General features: G+C 37.7%; 1 protein-coding gene across 20 annotated transcripts in view; it reads left to right on the top strand.

Moving 5' to 3' along the window:
* The window catches only part of LOC101744007 (coiled-coil domain-containing protein CG32809), a 305,604-nt gene that overhangs the window by 132,512 nt on the left and 152,606 nt on the right, over positions 1–20,486 (top strand). For all 20 annotated transcript variants that reach the window (XR_009973960.1, XR_009973961.1, XM_062670413.1 and 17 more), the window contains one exon: positions 14,699–14,844. Coding sequence is in view for 18 of the 20 variants with exons in the window: in XM_062670413.1 (XP_062526397.1) it covers positions 14,699–14,844 (146 nt within the window). In the remaining 2 variants the exon portion in view is untranslated. The remainder of the gene's footprint in view (positions 1–14,698; positions 14,845–20,486) is intronic.

Below are 20,486 nucleotides of genomic sequence, written 5' to 3'. Positions count from 1 at the left end.
CTGCTCTGACACCAGACCCCTAACCCAGTTTGATAACCAAACTTCTTAAAAACGTAAATGTAATATTGCTTTTTTTACATAAGGTGCTCGTATATTGGAATCTATTAAATTGGCAGAGCTACGAAGTTAAGAAACTTTGTCCACGAACAATATTTGAAATTCTACTGTATTGTCCCAACGTGCAGGCCAGCTCAGAACTTCAAATACCTAAGCCATGTTACCTAAGAGTTGTTGTACCTTGTTGTCTAAAAGTTTGGTGTCGTAAAATACTAGAAATACTTTTAATTGACTCGTAATTCATTGCTCGGCAGCGGACCAACGCTATTTGTATATCGGTTCTTCCGGTCTTCGTTCTCGTCGAAGACGTCGCTTACGACGAAGGGCTCGGCGAGTAAATTAGCCCACAGATACAGCACACTGAGTTTCTCGCCGGATCTTCTCACTGGGTCGCGTTTCCGATCCGGTGGTAGATTCGGCTCTTGCTAGGGTTCGTGTTAGCAACGTCATCAGAGCCCCGTGAGCTCACTTACTAGCTCGGTGACGCTGATATGGTATCTCAAGACCATCAGCATGGGTAGGAAAAAAAATCGGTTGTTATAATCGCTTCTATTCTTCAGATGAAATTAAATCCCTTGTGCTACACATAAATTAGGATAAGAATCGATTGAGCGTAACTGTATAGATTATATTCGACGTATGATTGATTTATTATTATTATAGTTCGTAGATTTTTTTAATGGCTTAAGAAGATTTAGTTGTGTTATCTTTCACTTTTAATAATATATTCGTACCAGTACTAAGTAACTTGTGAAGACCATTGAATATACTATATACGTTAAATTATTAAAATTTTCACGTACGGTTACATAAAAAAACGACTAGTTACGAAGTTTGGTTTCAATAACACGTGTTATCTTTTACTTTAATTAAATCAGGGTTATTTAAACTCTCGGTGCATCTGTTTATTTTTTCAATCCGTAACGCTTCGTGTTCCGTAGATAATATGGAAATTATGTTTCTAAATAATCTTCGGTGAACTCAAGCTCCAAGATGCTATCACATCGTGTACACACGGGTACATCGGTTAAACACGAAACCACCGAACCAGCATTCAGTTTGTTTGACATTCTTCTGAAAGTAATTAATAAATATAATATCAGGTGTTTCCCGAGCGCTATAACTTGTCCTTCTTCAAACGAGATTTGTGGAGAGTACTTAACGGTAGGCAGCGACTTGGCTGTGCCCCTGGCATTGCTGAAGTCCGCGGGTGACGGTAATCACTCACCTTCAGGTGGGCAGTATGCTCGTCTGCCTCCAAGAGCAATAAAAAAAAAACATTTCATACATAAATAATTTATACATAAATTGCGAATACCAACCCAGGGTTAAACAGCCAGTTTACAAACGTTCTGTTGAGATTAATGTCCCAAATTATGTGGCCCTAAGCCACGATTTTACTATTTATAATAATGCGGTGAGCTCATCCATCCATCTAAGCAATAAAAAAACCCTCTACCCCTTTTGTCAATTTCGTAACCAAAATAATAAAAATGGTGGCAGAGACATTGGCACAGTCGGACTGGGTCTTATTCCTGAAACCTGTAATCGCGTACATTTTACATACAGTAATCTCCCAACTACTCTGTTCGAGTGATATTAACGGATAACACGCAATCTCTTAACATTACCATTCTCCAAAACAAGTACTACGATAAAAAATGAACGAATTAAAATAGAGTGAAATACATTAAGGAGTCGTCGTGGCCTAAAGGATAAGACGTTCGGTGCATTCGTATATAGCGATGCACCGGTGTTCGAATCCCGCAGGCGGGTACCAATTTTTCTAATGAAATATGTACTTAACAAAGGTTCACAATTGACTTCCACGGTGAAGGAATAACATCTTGGACGGTGATTGTAGGACGTCTTATGAGTAGGTACCACCACCTTGCCTATTTCTGCCGTGAAGCAGTAATGCGTTTCGGTTCGAAATATGGGGCAGCCGTTGTACTTTAAATAATGAAACATTGGAACTTATACCTCAAGGTGGATGGCAGCATTTACATTTTAGATGTTTATGGGCTCCAGCAACGACCTAACACCAGGCGGGCCGTGAGCTCGTCCAACCATGTAAGCAATAAAAAATAAAAAAAATATGTTATAGATATATTTTTTTCAAACTTCGGGTAAAATCATAATTTTTCCGACCATTTTTATATTGCAACGTTTCAGCAATATAAAATAAATCAATATTGTTATAATACAAAACACGGTAAAAAGAAATGAATATACAATACTTACATATGTTTATCTCAAGTGGATTTTCTTTTCTTAATTACGTCAGATGAAATATTAATCTCAATATGAACTTAGTAGTGAGTAAAATTAGTTCCATCATTGTTAGGTTTCTCTCCCATTATATCTGAATTCATCCTTCCAAGAACGACTTTTGTATCTGGAATAAGCTTGAGCCAATTTTAATTACCATACAGATTAATTCCCTCGGTTGTTTCAACGGTGACATAATTTTGTACAGGAATCGGGCTGATCTCGACTTAATATTACTTCGTTATAGAGTTCATAATCATCTGGTATTAAAACGTGAAATATTTAGCAGTTTAATTAGTTCATAATTGATTCGTTCTTCTGAGTGTTGTCGCTATTAAAGAAAACATATGGATCATATGATCGGTTGTTTGTAAAAGAAATCTTTGAAAGCTTACAAATGTTATCGTTAGGTTATCGTATCGTCCGATATTTAAAATCCGTTTCCGTCACTATCTTCGAATATATCGTCTTACCGTTGTCGTTTGAATATAAATTCACGTCATGCTCTAACAAAATAGGATAAAGCTTTGATAACCATTTTATACTTAACAATGTATGACATATTATTAAATATAAGATTAGTATAAAAGTATTAAAAGCGGTAGAGAAGATGTTCACAAATAAAGATGCTCGAATGCATACAATTCAAATAAAATGTAGGAGCAGAAAATAAAGTTTGACATCGCGTCAAGTTTCTTATAAAGCTTTATAGCTCTCTAGGACGACTAACTTCAAGTAGGTAGCTTACGTTCTTGGAGAATAGTAGTGTGAAATCTCGTATTGCATTATACAAGTAGGTATGAAATGTGAGATGAATTAATTGCAAATACTTCTTAGTAAATGTCTAGTTTATCAACCGGATTTCACGGATATTGAATCATCATGATCTGATAATTTTTAAATTTTGATATTTAAAATATGAAGTTGGTAACCGAAATAATAAACTTTGCTGAGTGCATCACATTTTTCTTTTCTCTCAAATATTAATAGTCTAATTAAGATATACAGGTTGAAAATGATTGATGATTTCCCAATAAATGCAAAAAAAAACGACTTTAATTAGTCTTCATCAATGCTTAATAGCAATAGCTTATAGTGCCAAAAAAACCCAATATACCTAATATATACCTAAATATGTAAATATATTCTCCATCCTATCCTAAGTGAATATACCTTTCTGTGAAAATTGCATCAAAATTAGCTTTGAAGTTACGAAGTGAAGGAAGGATGCGTAAGGGGATTTATCTCTTATTCTCATATCCCGTCCTTAATGACGATGACATCATCAGCCACAATTTGCTTCTTTTGTGAACGCTTGCTAACTTGCTCGGTATTAAACATTGATACGTTCTCTATGTTTTAAAATGATTGTAGATTATTTTTATTATTATTTTATTGTTTTTAGGGATTCGAGCCTACGGCCCATATGATTGTGAGTGGTTTTAATCGCTCATGGACGTCAGCAATCAACTCACTGAGTTTCTCAGTGAGTTCCGACCCGTTGAGCCCATGAGTTTCAGCCTATCCATCCGAGCGTGGCTAGAATAGTCCTTTAGGTTACCAGTGATTGTAGGGGATGCCAGGAGCACAGCTAAATCACTACCAATGCGCTATCAATGAGTCAACAATTGAATACTCTCCACAAACTTCGTTTAGAGAAAGACTTTTCATAACCATAGCCATAGTAATATTTATATTTTCAAAAAAAGTTTTGCGTCACCGTTCTATGAATAAATATGTAGATGCTTTAGATGTTGTTTCTAGAAAGGTTCGTTATTCAAAAAGCTTTGTTGGTTCGGAAACGGGAAATTCGACTGTCATTTACGTCTTTTGTTTCGTTGCATACTGAAATTGGAAATGTGCATCTCGATCGTTAGGTATTGTTTCATATCGGGAGGTATAGGATATTGGTGTGCGGTATTCAACTGGCGGCAGCCATTGGAATGAAATTTAAAATGACATCCTTTTCATTGCGTATTTTGTTTAGGTTCAAATTCCATTACATCTGAGGCTTAGAGTCATTATATCTATACTAATATATATACTACTGAAACATGCATCCGATTGACTTGAAACTTAGTATCCATGTGGGTGACTCACATGTATTTATTTATTTTATAATATTTTATTATAATTAATTACACTACACAACAACACATACATACTTTATTTTATATCAACACATTCATTTATCTCACAATCATACAAAACATTAATTACACTAAACAAAATAAAATTCACAAGCAAAGTCGGGCGATAACGGCAGTATAGCGGCGGCGATATATTTCGCTAGTACATCGGTCGCATTTTTACCGATCCACCGCCACCAGTCGAAATCTGACTTGCGAGCGCGCATCCCGTATTATCTTTTATGTTCTACGCCTTTTATAATTTTTGCTTTTTGTTTCGTGTACCGCTTGTGTTGCTTGGACTATCTATTTCTTGTGTACTTTCTCCTTCTTTCTATATATTGTGTTCGTCTTAAATAAAAACTTTCGTTGTGCCCTTTTGTGTTTGAAAAGACATTATAATTCAACCCAAGACGACTAAACTGGTGACCCCGGAGAACACATTCAAGAGATGTCCAGTTCGAGTGGAAGTGATACAGTTAAATCGCAAGTTAACACGCGGCCACGACGACACGGTAAAATGGCGTCTCCAGTCGCAGCGACAGACTTAACAACTTTTTCGTCGCCACCCTCACATTTACGTATCCCATCGTTTTGGCCAGAAAAACCTGATATATGGTTCGCTCAAATTGAAGCACAGTTTGCAGTAATGCGTATTACGGATGATGCGTCCAAATTTTACCACATCCTGAGTACCTTAGACAGGCAGTATGCAGCCGAAGTTGAAGACATCCTCACCGGCCCACCTGACTACAATCGACTCAAAGATGAGCTCATCAAGAGATTGTCAGTGTCGCGGGAGAATAAGGTTAAGCAGTTGCTCATGCACGAACAGCTCGGAAGCCGCAAGCCTTCACAATTCCTACGGCATCTGCAACATCTCGCTGGTCCCGGAATACCTGAGGACTTCGTCAAAACAATTTGGACAAGCCGCCTACCCACTGGATTGCAGCCAATCATCGCTTCGCAGTCATCGTTGTCTCTCGACGCACTGGCGGAACTTGCCGACCGGGTCAATGAGATCGCGACCCCGGCACCGCAGGTAGCAAGCGCTACCACGTCTACACATATTGACGAGCTGACACGACAGGTAGCAGAGCTGACAAAACAAGTGAGTGCACTGACCGCGCAAGTTAACCATCACCCAAGCAGAGGACAACGGAGACCGACAAAGCAACAGCGCAGCAGATCTTCATCTCGCCGCCGGTCACAGTCTAACTACAGACAGCACCCCATATGTTGGTATCACTTCAAATATGGTACCAAAGCCGTAAGATGTGTCCAGCCGTGCGACTACAAGGCGTCGGAAAACAATCAACAGTCCGGACAGTCGCTGATGGCGACACAAGACTGCCGCAACACCACGGGTCGCCTCTTCATCACGGACAGTAAAACTAAAAATCAATTCCTTATTGATACCGGTAGTGATATATGTGTCTACCCAGTGTCCGCACTTCGAGAGCGTCGTTATAAAACTTCTTTTCAACTCAGTGCCGCGAATGGTTCAGTGATAAATACGTATGGATATATCGAACTTAATCTTAATTTAGGTTTACGTCGTGACTTCCCATGGCGCTTTGTTGTTGCTGATGTCACAATGGCTATTATTGGTGTTGATTTTCTTTCTCATTACAACCTTATTGTTGACATCAGCAACCAACAACTTATTGATACTTTAACCAATCTTAAGTTTGTAACATCTATATGTAAAAATAATTGTCTTGTCACAAGTGTAAAAATTCCAACTGGTGGTAGTGGTAGGTATCACAATATTTTAGCACAATATCCGGAAATAACTCGCCCCGCTGGTACTCCGGGTATCGTCAGACACCACACGACACACCACATCATCACCACACCAGGTCCACCTGTATCGCTGCCGCCCCGTCGTCTCGCTCCAGATAAATTGAGAATCGCCAAGCAGGAGTTCGATGCCATGCTACGTAACGGCACGGCACGCCCTTCCTGCAGCCCTTGGGCATCACCACTGCATCTGGTGTCGAAAAAAAAAGACGATGGCTGGCGTCCATGTGGCGACTACAGGTCATTAAACGCACGAACCATACCCGACAAATACCCTATTCGTCATATACATGACTTTTCACATTGTTTGTCCGGATGCACAATTTTCTCGGTAGTGGATTTACAAAAAGCTTATAATCAGATACCAGTAGCTAAGGACGACATTTTAAAGACAGCGATCACAACACCTTTTGGATTGTTCGAATTTCCGTATATGACGTTCGGGCTGCGCAATGCGGCGCAAACTTTTCAAAGATTCGCTGACGAGATGACGCGAGGATTGGACTTTACCTTTCCTTATATCGATGATTTTTTAATTTTTAGCAGATCAGCCCAGGAGCACGAAGACCACCTGCACCAACTCTTCACACGCATGAAAGAGTATGGCGTTTTGGTTAATACTACTAAATGTGTCTTCGGCGTCCCAGAAGTCACGTTTTTGGGTTACCAAATTTCCGAGAAGGGCACCAAGCCTCTGGTAAGCAAGGTCGAGGCAATCGCAAATTTTCCTGTCCCAAAAACCGTCAGAGAACTCCGGCGATTTTTGGGCATGATAAATTTTTATCGCCGATTCATACCCAATGCTGCCCAGATACAAGCGCCTCTCAACGCATTGCTAGTTGGTTCCGCTAAAGGTGCGCAACCCGTCGTTATCAAGGAAAAGGCATTGCAAGCCTTCCAAGACTGCAAAACCAGCCTATGCAATGCAGCTCTCCTAGCCCATCCCGATACTCAAGCAAAGCTGAGTCTCGTGACAGACGCTTCGGACTCTGCAATAGGTGGAGTACTTCAGCAACGTAAGGGTGGAGATTGGCAGCCGTTAGCATTTTTCTCTCGCAAATTGAGCCCCTCGCAGTCAAAATACTCGCCGTATGATCGAGAGCTCCTCGCCATTTATGAGAGCATAAAATACTTTCGGCATATGCTTGAAGCAACAAATTTTACTGTGTATACTGACCACAAACCTTTATGTTATGCATTTCAGCAGCCGAAGCATAACTGTTCGCCGCGTCAGTACAGACATCTGGACTTCATTTCCCAGTTCACCACGGACATAAGGTTTGTTTCGGGCAAAGACAACCTTGTCGCTGACACCTTGTCTCGCATCTGTGAACTGAAGATGCCTGTGGACTTGGAAGAAATGGCCAAGCTACAAACCACAGATCCGGAGCTGGCAGAACATTTATCGGGTGGAACCTCTTTACGCCTGACTAAGATGAGCGTCCCTGGAAGTCAAGCTGTTTTGTACTGCGACGTCAGTACGCAGATGCCCAGGCCGTTCGTCCCACGAGAGATGCGTCAGAAGGTATTTCAGTGCCTTCATTCACTCAGCCACCCCGGTCCCAACGCCTCAGCCAAACTCGTTGCACAACGATTCGTTTGGCCACTAATGCGGAAAAATTGCCGTGAATGGTCTAAGGCATGTTTGAATTGCCAGCGCTCGAAGGTCACAAGACACGTCACCGCCCCTGTGGGCAGGCATGACCTACCTTCGGCACGATTCAAACATGTCCACCTAGACTTGATCGGACCCCTACCGCCAGCAGGTGATTATCGGTACTGCCTTACAGCCGTCGATCGCTTTACGCGATGGGCAGAAGCTGTACCTCTAACCGACATCACCGCCAAAACAGTGGCCACAGCATTCATTTCTTGTTGGGTGTCCCGATACGGTTGTCCTGTCGAAGTTGTCACCGACCGTGGCAGACAATTCGAGTCGGATCTATTTCAACTGTTGTCCAAGTCCATCGGCTTTGATCACCGTAGAACAACAGCATATCATCCACAGTGCAACGGTTTGGTTGAACGTTTTCACCGGCAGCTGAAAGCTGCGATAACTTGCCACGCAGCCGCAAACTGGACTGAGACCTTGCCACTCGTCCTTCTCGGTATTAGGACTGCTTTCAAGGAAGACCTCCAAACGTCATCGGCAGAACTGGTGTATGGTGAGCCTCTTCGCCTACCTGGTGAATTCTTCGGTCACAATGTCACTCATCACACTACCGACGTTACCGACTTCTTAGCTCGTATGAGGTCCTTTGCAGAGAAGATACGCCCAGTCCCTCCTCAACACCATTCGACACAAAAAACATTCGTTTTTAAAGACCTCGCCACTTGTAATCATGTATTCCTCCGAGAAGACTTGTTACGTGGCTCACTTCAACCTACCTATACAGGACCGCATGAAGTGCTTAAAAGAGGCGATAAATATTTTTCTATTCTTGTCAAAAACAAAGCTGTGACGGTAAGTATAGATCGCCTTAAGCCGGCATATATACTGTCCAATGACACCGGCACGACCTCAAACCACACATCTCCACCAAATACACCACCCACTGTACCAGATACACCACCCACTCCACCACACCAACACCTCCCAGTAAGAACAACACGTTCAGGCAGGAGAGTACACTTTCCTGATTATTATCGCCCGTAGGCACGGTCTCCGGAGGGGAGTGATGTGGGTGACTCACATGTATTTATTTATTTTATAATATTTTATTATAATTAATTACACTACACAACAACACATACATACTTTATTTTATATCAACACATTCATTTATCTCACAATCATACAAAACATTAATTACACTAAACAAAATAAAATTCACAAGCAAAGTCGGGCGATAACGGCAGTATAGCGGCGGCGATATATTTCGCTAGTACATCGGTCGCATTTTTACCGATCCACCGCCACCAGTCGAAATCTGACTTGCGAGCGCGCATCCCGTATTATCTTTTATGTTCTACGCCTTTTATAATTTTTGCTTTTTGTTTCGTGTACCGCTTGTGTTGCTTGGACTATCTATTTCTTGTGTACTTTCTCCTTCTTTCTATATATTGTGTTCGTCTTAAATAAAAACTTTCGTTGTGCCCTTTTGTGTTTGAAAAGACATTATAATTCAACCCAAGACGACTAAAATCCATATAGAAAATACATGTACTAAATGGTAGGCTAATATTTATATGAGTCTTGGACTCTAATAATAATGACAATAAATAATAAATGCCCAGCGAACGGTGCGAGTATGGCTAGTATTACATATAAGTTTAAGTAGATAAACTTATAATCCACGGAGTCATGAATAAAAAAAAAACCGCGATATTAATAATGTGCGAAAAAAATTGAAGTAAAGAAACTTAATAGTTAAAAGGATATTATAATTTTTTTATCGATAGTTTGAAGTACAATGAAAAATAGTGCAACCTGTATGGAGTCCTTACTTAGACGAATCAAGTCTACGTATGATTAATTTCGTACAATTAAATTGCAAATATGTAAAAATTTTCTACTAGGCCTGATCCTCCTACATTTTCTAGGTCAATTTTCAGAACAATTTATTATTATGAATTATATATTATTTAAATAATACCACTAAGTGTGTAATTCAGTGGATTGCCAAAGCTTTTTTGACCTTATTATTAGCGACCGAAATACCATCTGTACTGTTACAGCCCAATATAAGTTTTTGATTTTCAGCAACCGGGCTTTGTGACGCGGTTAACCGCATAGTGCGTATGACCACAATTTGATAATATATCTATAATGTATAACAGTGGAAGTTACTATTTTTATTATCATAGATCGATAATTCGAACATTGATCGTCAATTGATTCACTAGTAGTCGAACTTGATAGTTCAATGATTTGAATGCGTCGTCCCAAAGTAACGACAGTGATAAATTATATTGGCGAACTAATAACTGGTCTTTTTTTATTGCTTCGATGTGTGAACGAGCTCACAGCCCACCTGGTGTTAAGTGGTTATTGGAGCCCATAGACATCTACAACGTAAATGCGCCACCCACCTCGAGATAAGATCTAAGGTCTCAAGTATAGTTACAAAGGCTGCCCCACCCATCAAACCGAAACGCATTATTGCTTCACGGCAGAAATAGGCAGGATAGTGGTACGTACCTGTGCGGTAAGAACAACAAGACAATACCGGGGGTACAATAACGGTATTAAAACACAAGACAGGGGAAAGAGATTACGCTCGTGAAACAAAAGAAAAAGAAGCCACTCCAGCACTTAAAACACAATAGTGAATTCCTTTTTTTTATGATTGAAGGATTACTGGTGGCCCGGTGGCCTTTCCAGTTTCACCAGGATAGGTGGGCGAGCCAAGGCTCAGCCAGGAGGGGTGGGATTTGCTAACAGCTACCCGAGCGCCTCCGAAGGAGACCTAACAGCTCAAGAGCAGCTGCTTCGCGAATGAATCTACTACCGGATCGGAATCGCGACCCGCTGAGAAGATCCGGCGAGAAACTCAGCGAGCTGATTCATGGGTTAGGTTGCACGGCGAACTCTTTGTCGAGTTCGACGAGTACGGTTACCGGGGTCCCTAAGCCTGCTCCTAGTGTTAGAGCTGAAGGCGTCTAATGCAAAGGTTATTGGATCTGATGGATCCGTAAGGACGTGTCTAGGGCGATAGTGAATTCCATTGCCCGCACGAACGTATTAGTTTACAAGGAGCTAATAGTTACCACTTACTGCGATATACATACTGAGATTCCGTCTCACGCTTGCAAAGACATTACGATTAAACAAACCAGTAGTCGGATTCGATTTAAAGTTACAGAGATGGAGCATCAGTTCTGACACTCCTGATAAATTTGAATTTCAACTTCAGCCGGAATCACAAACTATTAATTAATTCATAACGACGCTCGAAAGGCAAACGTGACTAAGCGACAATGCGTGAACTTTACAGTAGACTAATTTAAAGTTGAAATAAAAGAAAAAAATAAATATTTTAACGAATCTAGCTGTAGTAGAATCTAGAGAGAGAGAGAGAGTATTCTTTATTGTACATCAAAAAACAAATAAACAGTGCGATACATTAAGCACAAAAAAGTACAATTGGCGGTCTTATCGCTAAGAGCGATCTCTTCCAGACAACCATCAGGTGGACAAGAATCATTTGGAAACGAACTACGCGCGGTGTACCATTCCAGTGAAATACATATACATATCTCCGTAAATATACATATAATTAATACAAAGTAATATAATAATAATTATTAAAAATAAAAAAATAATTTTGCTTCTTTACACATAAATAAGAATAAGCAATTTACATATAAAAGATACTTAATAAAAAGATCTAGCTAGTGGCTGTAGGATTGAAATGATTTTAATAGATCTAGAAATATATATTTTTTGCGCATCGAATATGGTTATTGCCCATCATTTATATACAAAGCAGTTATTGTCGCTTAGTCACGTTTGCCTTTCAAGCGTCGATAAGATTTCAGACCTCTGTATCTTAAAATCTGATCCACTCCAAATATAATTGAAGTCGCGCTTCGACATCAGAACTTGCGTCTAAAATTGATTTAGAATTCCTGGTATTGGAGGAACAATAGCATTCCCGGTTCCGTTTAAATTCAATTTGTATTTCCTTTTAGAGAAATTGAAAAACCTAATTAACTACTGAAGATCATATTTACATCACAATAATTCCATAAAAAAGCAAAATTAAAGGAACTTGATACAATACGTGCAATTATGGCTCGGTCAACTTGAAATGTAAAAAAGAAAACGCGATTGTATTTTTTTTAAATTTTTTTTTTTATTACTTATATGGGTGGACGAGCTCATAGCCCACCTGGTGTTAAGTGGCTACTGGAGCCCATAGACATCTACAACATAAGTGCGCCACCTACCTTGAGACATAAGTTCTAAGGCCTCAAGTATAGTTTCAACGGCTGCCCCACCCTTCAAACCGAAACGCATCACTGCTTCACGGCCGAAATAGGCAGAGTGGTGGTACCCACACGCGCGGACCCACAAGAGGTCCTACCACCAGTAAAGATTCTAGAAGTTCTAGATGGGAACGTAAATAAATATCATAAAAGAGTAGATTCCAAAGCAATGGTACATACTTCATGGAACTGCGTCATAAGCGATAAAGGGCGTAGACTCGAGACATTGCATTGACTTAATTAAGATTATTTTCAACCTCTGGTTTTACTACAAATTAATAGATATCACTCTTGCCGCGTAATTAATTAATAGAATAATTAATATTATTAATATTACGTGTATTAAATTAGTTGTCCAATCTCACACACAACACAATACGAATGATGTGCAGTCGAAGTATCCACTCGATATAACCATGGGACTGTATCTACCGGTGCGGTAATAATTACGCAACATTTTCCGTGATTTCGATTTTATTCTACGATTTTATTATATGATGTATATTGAAATTTAATAAAAATATATATGTTATTAGGAATTAAGTGTCGTTCCAGGAGAATTCCAACTATTGCAGGAGCTGTTTTAAAAAAAAAACATCAATTAAAAAAAAAATCCGTTTAGATTGGTGAACGAGCTCATAGCTCACCTGGTGTTAAGCGATTTCCGGAGCCCCTAAGCATTACAACAATCCTTCGAAGCAATCAAATTTGCACACAAAATCAATTTAAGAATGCTATAAAAAAAAGCAGCTTAACTCCCTAACCATTGAAATAGAAAACATAATTAATTTTATTTCATTTATGATATAGCATCTTATAATAAAATGGTTCTTTGTTCAAATGCAACACGTAAAAGTTTCTGTTCCTATTTAGGTCGCACAGGGCTGTGAGAAATATGTAATTAGTTAACACGTTGCTGAACCTGTTTCTATATTATTAGATGTATTATTGGAAAACTCTGTATAGATATTTCGCTATGAAGCCTTGAAGAATACTATAGGTATTTCTTCAAAAGTAGGTCGGGTGCTTTAGAAATACTTTAATTAACTCGTGAAAAGCTGACAGCCCATATGTCTCAGTAAAAGAAAAGTAAATAAATAGTTAATAAAATACGATTACGAATGTTTTATGTGTATTTTAATAGAGTCAATTAGAACACAAATTTCCGGGCTTATCGAATGCTAAATTAAATTTAGGTTTAAATAATAAAAGAGATGTTCAAATATTTTACTGAAAACGCTTACAATTTATTCTGGACTATAACATATTTACGTATAAAGCTGTATAGAACATGAAAATAATCATGTACGGAGACCGGCTACGGTATTGTTACGTCTCCTCGTATTTCAAAAACAATCATATCGTCCAAGTATAAATAAAAACAAAATCCCTTCTCTTCTACTTTTCAATCTAAGTATTATTATTAGTTTATTTAGTAGGCATTGGCGAGTATTAGTGTTTTAAATAATTCAATAATAATTTTTTTAGAGCTCAATAGTATAACAAAATTAAAAAATTCGAACTAAAATTACAAAAAAAAAATTTTATTCCCGTTATCTTAGCTGTGATGTTAAGCAAAAGCAATAGGGATATTATAGCGCCATCGACTTTTGATACTTGATACGTGTACAAAATACCAAGCTAATCCTGATCGCACGTCCTAAAATTTGTAAAAATTGCGTACAGATATATATATACAAGGCAATCTAATAAAATTTGTTTAATTTTTTGATTAATATTTTTTGCAATTCGCAATTTATAGGTTAATTTTATATAATTTTATAAAACTCGGGTTTGTTTAATATTCATTAATTAAATTAATTAATTGCCAGGCGTATAATGGACAATTTCGTTAAAGGTGGCATATAGAATTATGTTTGAGATTGCTTAATGTATTTATTATCACATACATTATCACAACGGTAGGCAGCGACTTGGCTCTGCCCCTGGTATTGCTGAAGTCCATGGGCGACGGTAACCACTCACCATCAGGTGGGCCGTATGCTCGTCTGTCTACAAGGGCATAAAAAAAAACATACACATATTATCACAATCTTACTGTCTATGTGTAATTGCGCTCACAGAAATCATAACGTAATTGTAGTTACGAGCTTTGATCTATAAAATTGAGGTTATGATGTATTGTAATAACGATTAGCTTACCTTTCAAATCGATAATCGAATAAGGTACATAAATCTTTGGGTATTCATGTAATTGTGAATCAAACTTTCCCGCTCTGCTAGGTTCTCAGCGCACTCGACAATAAGAGTCAGAGTCTTTATAGACGTAATTTTGTACAGGAATCGGGCTGATCTCGACTTAATATTACTTTGTTATAGAGTTCATAATCATCTGGTATTAAAACGTGAAATATTTAGCAGTTTAATTAGTTCATAATTGATTCGTTCTTCTGAGTGTTGTCGCAATTAAAGAAAACATATGGATCATATGCTCGGTATGCTCTGCTAACATTGCTTACTACTAAGGCTCTTTTTTTTTTAAACAGGGGGATTGTCGGATGGCGAGGCGAGCCGAGGTCCTGTCAGAGGACGCCCATCTCGACGCGACGACCCGCGAAGACACACCCTCGCGGGGAACCACTTATATGTGCACCCACATCACCCTGCACAGATCAACTCGCTCGAGATGGAGGTAAGAGTTTTTAATTAATAATTTTCTTTATCTTAATTTTTTTATTTTTTTTTATTGCTTAATTGGGTGGACGAGCTCACAGCCCACCTGGTTTTAAGTGGTTACTGGAGCTCATAGACATTTACAACGTAAATGCGCCACCCACCTTGAGATATAAGTTCTAAGGTCTCAAGTTTAGTTACAACAGCTACCCCACCCTTCAAACCGAAACGCATTACTACTTCACGGCAGAAATAGGTGGGGTGGTGGTACCTACCCGTGCGGACTCACAAGAGATCCTACCTCCAATAATTACGCAAATTATAATTTTGCGGGTTTGATTTTTATCACACGATGTTATTCCTTCACCGTTGAAGTCAATCGTGAACATTGGTTAAGTACGTATTTCATTAGAAAAATTGGTACATCGCTACATCCTTTAGGCCACGACGCCTTCAAATATCCGCCGCCTTATCTATAAATCGTTTTTGTTTTTTATTGAAATAGGCGTGTGAACGACTGCTCATTTGGGGTTAAGAGGTTTCCTAGGCTCTAAAAATAGCGTGATTATACCTGGTTATAACCTCATTTGCTCTTAGTAAAATAATAAAGAAATATACTATACTATTGCCAAATTCGGTTGATGTGATTGAACATTTAATTGAATAGGCACGGACATAGGAGTTTGTGGCGTAAAACGATAAAGGGAACATCTTTATAATTGTTATCTTTTTATTTATTTTTTATTGCCGTATAGGCAGACGAGCATACGGCTCACCTGATGGTGAATGGTTACCGTCGCTCATGGATGTCAGCAATGCCAGGGGCAGAGCCAAGCCGCTGCCTACCGTTTAATACTCTCCACAAGCCTTGTTTGAAGACGGACATGTCATAGCGCTCGGGAAACACCGTGGAGGGGAGCTCATTCCATAGCCGGATGTTGTAAACAAACTCATTTGACTTCTAATGCGAGTCGCATTGACCGTAATTGTTGGAAATTCGATTTTCAGAGTGAGAGAGAGAGCTAACATGAATTGTAAATGATATTCCAATAGGGTATTCAACAGCATACGATTTCGTCTTCTGTATACTGCTTTAGTGACTTATGACAAACATTGTGAATAATATAACGTTACATCTGAAAACTGATTTGTTAAAGTATTAAATACAGTACTACCTTGCGATTTAAATTAAAATTTCATTTCTTTATGATTATTTTTTAATATCGGGCAGACGTCTTTTATATTGGGATCATCAAATGGTGGCCCACATTCGATGTCTGGACCGTCAAGTATTTTTCCGAATCAATTGAATTATGTTAGTAATAATGTAATACAAGAATCTAATGTGATTAACATATATTAATTAAAAAATATATATTAAACTTGTAAAAGAATTAATATCAATAATTCTATTGAATTCTCGGGCAAATTATTATTAGATACACACTTAATTACAATGTATGAGTTACATACACGGATTATGGTATGGTTAGTACGAATTTTTTTATTTTTTATTGCTTGGATGGGTGGACGAGCTCACAGCCCACCTGGTGTTAAGTGGTTACTGGAGCCCATAGACATCTACAACGTAAATGCGCCACCCACCTTGAGATTTAAGTTCTAAGGTCTCAAGTATAGTTACAACGGCTGCCCTACCCTTCAAACCGAAACGCATTACTGCTTCACGGCAGAAATAGGCAGGGTGGTGGTACCCATCCGCGCTGACTCACAAGAGGTCCTACCACCAGTAAATGTAGGTATTATATTATTATTCTACTAGTACTTGTAAATAATTAACGATTATAGCAATACTATCTAACTTAGTTGGACAATTGTGTAATAAATATAATTATAATAAATAATTCTAAAGAAGTCGATCGTTGAAAAATAAAACACACACACACACACATACAGAAGAGTTTTATTAACATCAAAGGAGTCGGACCAACTCCTTAAATAGTACCCTCATATTAACTGGCGAGTACTATTAAGTGGTTACACTCTTAGTTTATTGTAATAAATTTAATAAGTTTTCGGATGCTACGTAGAAACATAACTGTGTCGAGATTACAAAATTGCGGAACATTTAAGCCACCTGTCGGCTCCTGGAACATGTATGGATAATACTTAAGTAACTAAAACGTGTACTGTTGAGATTGCAGTAACGGAAATTACTTGCAAAATTCTACATTATAATCATCAGGGAATGAAGGCTTTTAGATTTTGAATGACATTTCCAATTTATATCCTTTATTGGCGCGGGTTTCACGAGGCCAATCAATAATCCCATACAACGGTAATGGAAACTTAATTACTTTATGAATATCGGCATTATAATTTATCGTTCGCGGTTATCTGAATCGACAGCGTTTCGGATTTCTGGTCGATTGTCATGAACACGGATTACATTTTTCGTTTGTAAATACGAAAGTAAACGCCTGTTTCATTTACATGATGTTTCAATGAATTACGTAAATTTAAACTGGATTATTTTAATTTTACAGTTCAGAACTGTATAATTTTAAGGGATTATACTGGAGTTTGGCGGTTGCCACATCCGTAAACCTATTCGGGTCGCTACGAACCGACTGAACATTTTAATCATGAAGTAAACACACTTTAGCAAGAGTTATAGCCGCTATCCGAATAAGAAGTGGTTGAACGGCGCTGACTATCGTCTTATCTATGATAATTCACTGACGTGAAGCAAGCCATGAACTCAACCAGCTAGACCAAAAACAAATGCGAAACGAAAAATTATCCCTTAGTTCAACTTAAATTAGTTTATGTGAAATGCATATTTGACTCTCAGGGGTGTCACACGTGACTTTTAATAATAATTTCAATAATAATTTAATAATTTAAAATGCGTAGTTCACGAAAACTTCACACCTAACAACCGGTTCGAATACTGTACAAATGAGTCGTCTATTATCAAAGGTGGCAATCTGTGCATTTCGACAAAAAAATGTTATTGATATGTCAATACAGATTGATTTGATTATAATCGTCTCCTTCAAAGAATACGGTTCAAAACCTGCATTAAATAAAGTATTAACTTAACCTGTTATTTATCTAAGATGTCGTTCAGAAGAGTTTTGTGACTGCCAATGGAATACAAAGTCAATAATTCGTTTTTCTGATTTACCAATAATTGTCCAAAAGTCACATTGCCGGCTTTGATAATAGTCGACTCAAATAATAAACGCAATTGTCTGGACGGTGTGTTTTATGTCCAGAATAGCATCTCTCCTTCCCTATACGCGTTGTAAAAGGCGACTAATAAACTCAGCGGAGAATGGATGGCAGCGTACTCTAAGCGTACTACGATCGTGGATTTTTCTGATGAAAGCCCGCATGGGTTGGTCTTTCCACCCTATTTACCTATCCACAGTAAAGCAGTGAGGCGTTAAAGTTTGGAAAAAAAATCGACCTCAAGCCATGAGGTGGACGGTAGCATTGACGTTGTAATTGATTGTGTGTGTAATTAAAACTAATCTGGCAACCACTTCACGCCAATTAAAGGCTGAGAGATCGTTCAATAAAACCTATGCATAAAATGTTATGTAGTTATTTTTATAACCACATAAACATACACTACGTCTTTAAAGTCACTCCTCAAGCACTGCAAAAGCAGAGCAGTAATTAAAAATGGATCTCTAAAGAAGCGACTTCGCAACTGTGAAAGCTCTAATTTAAAACCTTTTTTGATGTAAAGAAAAGGCTCATCTAAAAGTTTTGTAAAAGCTACTTGATGACTAGATGTGATAGGGATACCTCGAGATCATTCATTCGGCGGCCGTCAAAACATTTATACCGTTGATCGTTTTCCTTTCATTGTATTTTCAAAATCTAACAATTTAAAAAAAAATACTTAAGGTCTTAATTTTTAAAGTACAACTACTGTCTCATCCTTCGAACCGAAACGCATTACTGCTTCACGGCAGAAATAGGCAGGACGGTGGTACCTACCCGTGGGGACTCACAAGACCTTGAGCAAAATTAGGTCGCTGAGTAATTGTAGTGACATTTTGTGCCCGTTCGTTTTAAATGACAATGTTATGTAATTTACTAGCGAGCCTGACAGACGTTGTCCTGTACGCACGTCTTAAATCGTAAAATTTTACATTTTTATTTATAATATAATAATAAAAAAATGTAGAGCACCGAATTATGAATCTAAATCAAACTCAAAGCGACACGTACACAAAAAATCATCAAAATCGGTACAGCCGCTCAGGAGGAGTTCAGTAACATGCACATGGACAAAATATCTTTTTTTTAAATGTAGATTTATTGAAGTCTTCCCCTGGTGGTTTTACCGCTCCATCTAAAAAGAATTTATAATTAATGTTGGCTTTTGATCATGTATTGACTTTTTGTGATATGTTCTTTCGACATCGAGCTTTCTCTTTGTCATAATCGTGTCCAGCATCGGTCGCGGTCAACTCAATCTTTTTCTATTTCATTCAAACATGCACTACACCGAGTGATATGAACAAAGCAGCGTATATTTCCTGAACTATTATTTTTTCTCCAACTCTGTGAATATTTTTTCTGGAATATTTTTGGTTTTCTACTAGTACTGGCTGGTTCTATCATATGGAACAGTGGGCTTATGGAAGAAATTAAAAAATAGAACTAATATTTTGCTGAAATGAAAAGCGTAGGAGAATCATGTGGATTTTTTATTTTCTCTACTCTGGCAAATTCGTCATTATCATTGTACAGAAACAAAACTTTAGCGCGTGTTCTTTAAGGAACTTAATGATGATGCTGAAACAATACTTTCTTAAGCTTCAAAGCTTTATCCACACAGATAGAATTCATATAGGCAATTTCTTTTAATCTTCTTCCAAATGTTTTTATTTATTTTTAATTGCAAATAACTTTTACAATTCATGTCAGTATTTCTTAACTCAGAAAAGATTAGGTATGTCTCAAATTTATGAAATAACACTAAAGCACGTTAATTCTTCTTCAATAATGTAATATAAATATATAGTTATTAATTTTAAAGGGAGTATCTTTAGTCAGGAAATATGTTCAGTCACTGTATGTTTCAAATAGCTCTTATGAAATTACAGATGAATTTGCTGTGTAAAAGATTTTATATAAATTCTGTACTGGAAATGAAATGAAATTGTAAAGACCGAAGATGAGATGGAAACATTGTATGTTTAAAAATATTTAACGAATGCGAGACATAAAATACTATATGTATTTTCCCAAAGAAAATATGTATTAAGTTTTTGTTTATATATTTATTTATTACATATATCATTTATTTATTTAGTTTAGTATTTTCAATCCAGCGTCTGATTTTATCAAAAAATGTATGCCTACATATTCATTCTCCGTTCTATGGAATGTAACAAGAAGGTGCTTCTAAGTAGGTATTTTGTGTCGATAATGTGAAAATTACAATTTAGGAATTTATAATGTTAAGTCATTTGTTTTTGAATTCATGAAGAGCAACGGTGCTAAAAAGTAGCTGTGATGATTTGGTAGTAAGTTACGTAAGTGTAAAAAAAAAATATTTTTTTTTTCATAGTATGTTATGAGGTCACCAGTTTTGACAAATCCAAAACCTTAATTCAAATACAAACGAATAGCTATTTGATTCATAAAATAGTTGAAGAGATTAATCCACGTTTACAA

Source organism: Bombyx mori, chromosome 1 (genome assembly GCF_030269925.1).
Source record: "Bombyx mori chromosome 1, ASM3026992v2".
Taxonomy (NCBI): domain Eukaryota; kingdom Metazoa; phylum Arthropoda; class Insecta; order Lepidoptera; family Bombycidae; genus Bombyx; species Bombyx mori.
This window is presented reverse-complemented; position numbering and strand designations above follow the sequence as displayed.